Raw genomic sequence first — 9,045 nt, 5'->3', positions numbered from 1 at the left:
GCGCGCACAAACGCTTACCACACGAAAAATATTAAACGTCAATCAAATGTCATATTGACAAATTGCAATCATTGTTGCCATGTTTCGATAAGAATGCAATAATAAATGAGGAAAATGAACAACATTGCCACCACATAATAATTAAATTAGATGCAAACCCAACAAAACACACTTTGAAAAATGGGTTTAGGTATGGAGTTGTGTTTTAATTTTGTATGGGATTTGACAGGTGTTTTGTTTGGTGTTTGCGCTAAGAACACGATAGCGGCAGAGAACCCAAACTCCGGCTGCGGTGGAAACGTAATATTACACCCTTTTCGGGTGTTTGGCTGAGCTCCTCCTCCTATTTGTGGTGTTGATGTTGTTCCACAAATGAAGGGACCTACAACTTCAAGCCGACTCCGAACGGCAGATATTTTCATGAGGAGCTTTTTCATGGCAGAAATACACTCGGAGGTTTGCCATTGCCTGCCGAGGGGCGACCGCTATTAGAAAAATGTTTGGTGTTTCACCGAGATTCGAACCTACGTTCTCTCTGTGAATTCCGAATGTAGTCACGCACCAATCCTTTCGGCTACGGCGGCTGCCTCTTAGTTCAGTTAAAAAGCACAGCTTTTCTGTAATATTGGACAGCAGCTTTAACATACCATGTTAACGCCTCTGTTATCTTAACATGTATAACGGGTTAAAATAAAATATGAAAATAGGAAAACTTCAAATTTGCTTACCCAAATTGGTTGGCACACTTTATATTATTACACTATGATCATGACAACCCATTACGACCTTAGCAATCACTTTTAGAAAAATCATTATTTTTAATACTTTCTGTGAATTATAATTTGAATATTAAATATATTATATATTTTGGAAGTACTTAGGAGAACCAAGAATGTCACTTTTGCGACAATACTTTGCAGGTATGGCGGCGGCCGGCGGTGCGCTTGCGTGTGGCTCAACAATTGGTTGGTCGTCGCCGGTGCAATCCGAATTGACTGGTGAAAATGATTTTGGCATAACATTCTCGACAAATGAATACGCTTGGATTGGCTCATTAATGACATTGGGCGCTGCAACTGTTTGTATACCTGTCGGCGTACTCATAACACTATTGGGCCCGAAATGGACAATGATGTTGATGGTCATACCGTTCGAGATCGGTTGGGCGCTAATGATTTTTGCACAAAATAAAATGATGATGTTTGCTGCCCGTTTCCTGACGGGCATGGCCGGTGGTGCCTTCTGTGTTTGTGCGCCAATGTATTGCACTGAGATTTCACAAAAGGAAGTGCGTGGCATTATTGGTAGCTTCTTTCAGTTGCTCATCACCACCGGTGTGTTGGTCGGATTCACAGTTGGTGCCTTCACCAAGGCTTTCATGTTCAGCATAATATGTGCCACGCTACCGATTTTATTCGGTATAATATTCGTTTTTTGTCCAGATTCGCCGTTTTTTTACGTAAGAAAAGACAAACTAGAAGCAGCGCAAAAATCAATGGAATGGTTACGAGGCAAAGACTATGATTTTAGTGGCGAACTAAATGAAATGAAAGCAATAAACGCTAAACTTAAGGAGGATCCCGTAAATGTGGGCCAAGCTTTGTGCCGCAAAATCACACTCAAAGCATTAGGTCTCTCCATATCACTAATGTTGCTACAACAATTTTCCGGCATTAACGCAGTCATCTTTTATTCGTCAAGTATTTTCGCATCTACCGCAAGCAATCTCGAACCCAGATTTAGTACAGTTATTGTTGGTGTAATGTTGGTGATGGCAACAATTGTTTCTTTGTTTGTCATCGATAGATTGGGTCGCGTACCACTTTTATTGCTGTCGTCCGTTTTTCAGGTGATCTCTATTGCTTGCTTATCGCTCTATTTCTTTATGAAGGAGAAAGATGAAGGTTCTGTGGCAAATTTGGGCTGGTTGCCTTTACTCAGCATTTGCATATATATTTTAATGTTCTCGGTCGGCTTTGGTCCGGTACCATGGGTGTTCATGGCTGAAATTTTTTCGGATGACATCAAAGGTATTGCTGGCTCCATCTCAGGCACAACCAATTGGTCGTGTGCTTTCATTGTGACACAAGTCTTTCCAATATTAAATAATTCTATTGGTGGCGGCGCTTGTTTTGCAATTTTCGCTATCATATCGGCCCTTGGTGGAGTCTACATATATTTCTGCATACCGGAGACGAAGGGAAAAACTTTTACTGAGATCCAAGCAGAGTTGGAGGGCTAAAGGTAAAGAAAAATTAAACAAAAAGAGGCAGCTGAGCGATGGTTATAAATATTTTTGCACATCGGATGCGATGAGAATAAGTTTTGCCGAGATCATCCCAGTCGAACTGAAGAATCAAGAAATGAAGAGTAGAAAAACCAGCTGGATTCATCAACGCACATGCTTTGTAAATCGACATTCTATTTGCGAAACATATTTGTACACCTATTTTGGAAATAATAAATTTTGTTTAGTTACTTTATATTTAAATGGTAATTGAAATCTTTACCGCAGCGAAATAAGAGATGGTGGATGAAGTTGTTGTTGTTGTAGCCGTAATTTTTGCCCTGTCAGTGTAGTGTAAATCACCGGTCGTCTTCGTCTAGCTCATCTAACGGTAGGCCTAGGAAACTGGCTGTTTCGACGGGTTGGGTCCAGAGGGAGAGGGGTGTTAGATGAGTGGATTTGATGGGGCATGTGAAAATGTGGTTAGTGTCTTGAAGGGTGCCTTCACATACCGGACATATGTTTGGTATGTCGGGGTCAGTTCTGAATAAGTAGAAGTTTAACCTGCTACAATATCCAGAACGTAATTGTGCCAAGGTTACGCGGGATTCTGGTGGAAGTTGGAGCTCTTCGTCTGTAATGGGTGGTGGTTGGACTCCGATGACGATATTCGGGGGCGGGAGCTTAAGAAGGTGGTAAGAGTCTCCCGATGAATATCATTGATTACCTGTTTGTACACTGTCCGATCCAGAAGTTGTCGGTCTGTTTTGTTTGTTTGTTCTGCGTCTCATCCGCGTAGTTGAGGAGGTGCCTTCTAACGTGCCTGGGAGGTGGCTCAGGCTCAAGCAAGTGTTTGCATGGGTGTGAGCTGCGGTAACACCCTAACAGAAATTGCTTGCTGAGCAGTTTGTTGTGCTCCTTCACAGGAAGCATCGGAGCCTCGTCGTGTAGATGTTGAGGTGGGGACATCAAGAGACATCCTGTTGCAGTCATATTGGCAGAGTTTTGATAAGTTGGTAGCTTCGACCATTAAAAATCACTGGTTCCAGGCGACCAGACAGGCGCACCATAGTTTAAAATCGGCCGGCCTATTGCTTTAAATGTCGATAGCAACATTTCTTTGTCTTTGCCCCAAGTGCTGCCGGCAAGTGCTTGCTGCGATTTTGGACTTTAGTGGCAATAGCGGTTGTATGCGCTGAGAAGGAGGGCAAACTGTCGAAGGTAACTCCCAAGATTTTGGGGTTGTTAACCGTGGCATTCTTATGGCAGCCGAGTCTACGTTACCGGAATGACTCGGATTTTTCCCGACCAAGGGCTGCCGCCCCAGTAAACTAACCCTGTCTAGTGTACCGCTAGGATGAGGTTTTTTATGATGGAACATGGCTTTAGGTTAGGTTAGGTTGTGGTGCTAGTCCGTCTGTACGACCAATACACTTAGACCTGACGTGACGGAGGACACGCTAACTGCGTTTATTTATCTTCATGAAACCATTTTGTGGCTCTTATGAAGTGCAGGATTGGTACAATCCCCACGCCTAATACATTCGTAAAGGATCTACCTAGAAAACCTGCTCTGCGGATGACTTTGTTGTGCTAAAGTGAGAATTCCATCCCAAGCGCTCCACCGCTTTACTCAAGGAGGTGTTGGTAAATCAGCTGATTTGTTTTTTCTTTCGCCGTTTCCATGTGGCTGTGAGCTCAGAATGAAACAAGGCAAATTCATTATTTGATTTCTAGTTTCCCAATACTTTGTTTTGACAATCAAACATACAGAACATTGTTGTTGGTCTATTACCACCAACTTTAATGAATGCGCCTTGATCTATTCTGAAGGAAATATGTTGTGATTTATTCATCAATCCTGGTACTTTTTTGCCAGAATGTAGAAACTAACTCTTTAGCTGTTGTACATTTTTTTAACGGTTAGCTGCATGAGCCAATTAAGTCTCTACTGATGTGATTCTTTAAATTTAATTTCGACTCCATAATTTCGAAAACTCCAAAATTTTACCTAGCATTCATGATAATAGATAGAATTTGGCCGTTTCTCTCAGTCACTAGTGCCCTTTCGCAATGTAACATAATTATTAAGGATTCTGTTAAAAAAATAAAAAAATAAATAAAAATAAATAGAAACGAAAATTTGACAAAATTCAATTTAATATTTCTTTATTTCAACAAATATCAACAGTTTACACGCATACACTCAAGCTAATGCTGGCTTATCACAAAAACATCACACACACACGCAACAATACATACATACATAACGGAGTTTCAATAAGCATCTCGTCAAACGCTTGTAAATACTAGTGACAACCAAAACTACTGGGACTGATCGCCACTCATATTTAAAATCGTCCGCCTTGCACACCGCTCTTGCTCAGATAGTTAGATCCTGCCTCTTCATTTGGTTGTGCAACCACCCGATACGCCAACTAGTCGCCTGCGGATAGTTGTATTTGCGATCGGGTGAGTGCTCATAACGTACGGCCAAGTAGGCACCACGTTGCCCGTTCTTCAACAATTCACGCTCGCTGTCAGGCACCGTCTTCATGGGCCCCTTAAAGGCACCCATAAATTGCGACTCCTCCTTGGATAGATCGTAGGCAAAATCATTGGCTTGTGCCGGTGATTGACGTACGCGTGGACCCGTTGTTATTAAGGAACGAAACGGCGAAGCGCGACTGTTGGCGACATGCGTGTTGAAGCGTTTATTAGCGCAGGCATTCTTGATGATTGCACTGTTAGTGTTGGTACAACTTTTACTTAATTTACTATTGTTATTCTTGCTGGATCGGCTGCTGCACGAACTGATGCTGCTCGATGTTGAGTTGATGGATCGGCTGGTGGACGCACCAAAGCTTGCTGTTGCTCGGATTATGTGCGTATTTTGGCTTTTTGGTACTACTTTTTTGGTGACTGTTGTCTGACGTAAGCTAGCTGTTGGTTTTGGACCTTGCAATTTTGTCGACATCTCAAATGGGTAAATATGTAATTTAAAAAAAAAAATGTACACCAAAAGTACAATAAATTTTATTAACTTTTTTTTTAAAGAAATTGTGAGAATTTTAAACATCAACAAAGTTTGATTGAGAAAATATTATATATCAAAAATTCAAATACAAAAAGGCTTTAGGTAAAGCCAGCGCTGATTTGGTAAGTAGTTACTTACTTATTTGGAAAGAACTAAAGAATACTCGCCATTTTGCTTAAAAGAAAAATAAAAAAATACCTATACATGGTTCGGCACTCGTAGTGTAACCAACTTCAGAACACTCGCGCAGCTGTCTGTTAGTTGGCTAAATGATAGTCCTGAGTATTGTTTACAAGCACGCGGAAGCATTTTGCCGAGAGTAAACGTGAAAAAAGAAAATCAGTAATGGATTTCAAACGTAATAGTGCGATTGCATTATATTTGGCTTGAAAGTCACAACCACCGATTGTTCGTAAGCTCGAGCACCCTAAACTAAATAAAGTTTTTGTTTGTCGCACCATTACTCGTTACACTGACACTGGTAGCATCGCGAAACGGCATGGAGGTGGCCATCAAAAGACTGCAACGTCTCGTGAAATGGTTCAAAAAGTGGAGAAGCGATTTGAGCGAAATCCCCGACGAAGTGCCAATCGAATGTCTAAAAAACTGAAAATATCTGACCGTATCATCCGCCGCATACTGAAAAATGATCTCAAAGTCAAGCCTTATAAGATCCAAAAGACGCGTGATTTCACACTAAAGCAGCAACAAGTCAGGCTTGAGAGAGCGAAGGAGTTGTTTCGCTCGGACGAAAGCGGTCAATTTGCGAACATTGTGTTCTCTGACGAGAAAAATTTTCAAATTGAGAAATTCGTAAACTCCCAAAACAATAGAGTTTACTTGACCAACCGTTCATACGAGAATTCGAGTCATTGATTGGCCACTAGGAGGCAACACCCGCCACAGGTAATGGTTTGGGTCGCTGTAGCCGCAGATGGGCGCTCTCCAATCGTTTTCATCGAGCCTGGTGTCAAGGTAAATGCGAAATATTATCGGGAAAGAATTCTGGAGGTGGCTTTGAAGCCATGGGCAGACAAAAATTTCGGTGACAGACCAAGGACGTTTCAACAGGACTCGGTACCGTCTCACAAAGCTCGAGTGATCCAAAAATGGACGAAGTTCATGAGGTCCATACAATGGCTCTCAAATTCATTCTGTGGGCCACTTTGGAGAGCAAAGTCCGAACTAAAAGATTCACTAGTCTCGAGGCGCTGAAAAAAGCCATTGTCCGCGAGTGGGCCAAAATACCTGTAAGTCACATTCGGGCAGCTTGCGATTCGTTTCTGCACCATCTCAAGGCTATAGTCAGGGCAAAAGGTAGTCATATCGAGCGGAAGTAAATTGATTCTTAATTTCGTATTATTTTCACACATTTTTTACTTTGAATTAAATAAAAGTAATTTTCCAAACTAAATTTATGGTCTTTTTAATTGGTTACACTTCGAGTGCCGGACCATGTATATATCCATAAAACTATCTTCCTTTGCCTGTAATGTGAAGAATGGCCACAGAGAACGTCTACAAGAGAACAAAATTCACCACGCTCAAAAGCAATAGGTTGCAATAAGATTGAAAATGAATTGTGTTAGATGTTTTCTGTGGCCATTTAAGGAAAAGCTGTTAGGTTTCAAAAGACTGTGAATGACAGAGCTTATTACTTACATTTTTATCATGGCATAATAGCATTCCATTAATAAGCAAATTCGAAAAGACAAAATATAAAAAAATATATAAAAATTATTTTTCATCGAAAATCTCGAAAAGAGTCGAGAAATCACAAAAAAGAAAAGCAACTTCGGTTTTTAAACCAGATATTCATTTAAAAATCATGTGCTTGGAAGACATTACAGCGTCCCGATGAGCCTGATTTGGAGCTTGATGGGGAGCTCTTCGGAGCACTACTCATTTCGCCCGAATTTGAGCCATGCGTGAACAGATTTCCCATACCTGTCCCAAATGTTGCTCTTCGTTCACTCTTTCCTTGATGGAATATGAATGGGAAATGCCTCACTCGAACCGAGGTGGAGGTGTGCATTGATCAACTATGATGGTAATGAACTCAAAGTTCTAAGACAATGGATTATCCTGCCCGGCGTACTAACCGTCTAACTGTTTTTAACCAAGTTGATCAAAGCACGTCCGTTGTGTTTTTTGCGCCAGTTAGCACCACCAGTGAATCCAACTTCGCTTCATTTGTCTTTCTAACGCAGAGCGGCTTTCCACTTCGGCCCCCACCAGCAGGCATCACATCGAATACTTTCAGATCGAGTGAGTGGATCTTATGGGATCTAAGGCCGAATTAAGCCGGGTAATGAGAAACTCTTCAGCAGCATTCTCCGAAAACTTATATGGTATGTTTCATGCTGTTACAACAATAACTACTTATAGAGCTCATCACTCCATTCTGCCATGGTCTGTAATATTCGCAGGTTTTGTACAAGATTTTCGGACCTTTATGATCCTTACGCCGTTTCTGTGACGAAAATACACAAATCGACGAAATCAAAAATGACGAAAATACACAACTCATTGGTCCATCATTCCGTAATCTGCAATATTCGTACTGTTTTACAGATATCTTGGAGGCTTTCGATAATACGACGCATCAAGCAGTGAATAGGCTGAGCAGGAACATACATATATTCAATTATTAGTCGCTGGATAGTAACGATGCTCACGATGAGAATAGTCGGCATGGAACTAGGAGGAACACATAAATCAAGAAAGGCCACCAGAGCGGCTTGTGCACTTTGTTGCAAGGGTTTGACACAGAAAGCTATGTGGACGATTTGCATCTCGGAGAAATATGAGAAAACAATATTGAACGTAATGCAACTAAAAAAAAAGTAAAACAATTTTGGTCCCATTCATATGGAGAAGGCAACTTTTTATAATGCATAGAATGAACTCTGGTGAATGAAACTCTGGTGAATGGCAATGATTCAGGTTTTCTAGCTTGACAGAATCCGCACTTGGAATGCTCATTTCGGTACTGTTACCAACAAGGCTGCAAGGACTCTTTTCGCCTGTACGCGTCTTTTTGATAAAGCTTTGGTATGCATGGAGGCGTAAAAGAACACCAGAGACGTAAAGAATACCAAGAATTAATTTAAGTAAATTGATCCTGAGCTAACTTTTGAGATATCTATCTTAGATCAGGCGCACTGGAAGACAGCTAATCCATGCATTCAAACTGACTCGGAAATTAGGTGTGCAGATGGGTCGAAGTTTGCGGTTGGTAAGATTTATGCGGGTGTCTTTGGGTCGACTTTTAAGATATCGATATCGATGGGCGGTTATCTCAAAGTCTTTTCCAGCGGAGATCCTTGGCATAGAAGTTTATGCTAGAGAATGTCTTCGAAGAGGTACCATTTTGAAGCAAATCTGCCTTTAGTCAGACACTCGGGCAGTCTTATGTGCGACAATGTACGACCCTGGATGGGAAGTCCAGGACAGAGGCAGGCAAAATAATTTATTCTATCTTGTAGTAGAGTATCAAATAGGTTCATTAACCTAGATAGAGGAGGCTTACGAACTCTTACTGGATGCCATACTGTGCAAAGCAGTCTTCGTTACTTTTTCAGGGCTCCTAGACTAGTAGAAACAAGCGTCTGTCATTTTTGCCAACCAGGTGACGAAACACTAGAGCACCCCCCCTGAATGTGTCGCACTCGCAAGATGAAGTAAGCCACACCTGAGAGGTGTGATTCCAAGTTCATTGGAGATGTGGAAGTCAAAGCTTGAGAAAGTGCTCAAATTCATTAAAAGACTCAAATTTTAT

General features: G+C 41.4%; 2 protein-coding genes across 2 annotated transcripts; one reads left to right on the top strand and one right to left on the bottom strand.

Annotated features, from left to right (window-relative positions):
* Nucleotides 1-803: 803 nt before the first annotated feature.
* Nucleotides 804-2,483, top strand: LOC129246137 (facilitated trehalose transporter Tret1). The gene has a single exon (XM_054884699.1). It carries the CDS (start codon nucleotides 893-895, stop codon nucleotides 2,240-2,242), a length of 1,350 nt encoding a protein of 449 aa, XP_054740674.1. The 5' UTR covers nucleotides 804-892; the 3' UTR covers nucleotides 2,243-2,483.
* Nucleotides 2,484-4,368: 1,885 nt separating this feature from the next.
* Nucleotides 4,369-5,308, bottom strand: LOC129245147 (uncharacterized). Its single transcript, XM_054883160.1, has one exon. The coding sequence runs from the start codon at nucleotides 5,304-5,306 to the stop codon at nucleotides 4,611-4,613; it is 696 nt and encodes a 231-aa protein (XP_054739135.1). The 5' UTR covers nucleotides 5,307-5,308; the 3' UTR covers nucleotides 4,369-4,610.
* Between the last annotated feature and the right edge of the window lie 3,737 nt (nucleotides 5,309-9,045).

This window comes from Anastrepha obliqua, chromosome 4 (genome assembly GCF_027943255.1).
Source record: "Anastrepha obliqua isolate idAnaObli1 chromosome 4, idAnaObli1_1.0, whole genome shotgun sequence".
NCBI classification, from domain to species: Eukaryota; Metazoa; Arthropoda; class Insecta; order Diptera; family Tephritidae; genus Anastrepha; species Anastrepha obliqua.
This window is presented reverse-complemented; position numbering and strand designations above follow the sequence as displayed.

What these genes read in the sequence shown, in the direction of transcription:
- LOC129246137 (XM_054884699.1), top strand. Translation starts at nt 893, where the DNA reads ATGTCACTTTTGCGACAATACTTTGCAGGTATGGCGGCGGCCGGCGGT.
- LOC129245147 (XM_054883160.1), bottom strand. Translation starts at nt 5,306, where the DNA reads ATGTTTAAAATTCTCACAATTTCTTTAAAAAAAAAGTTAATAAAATTT.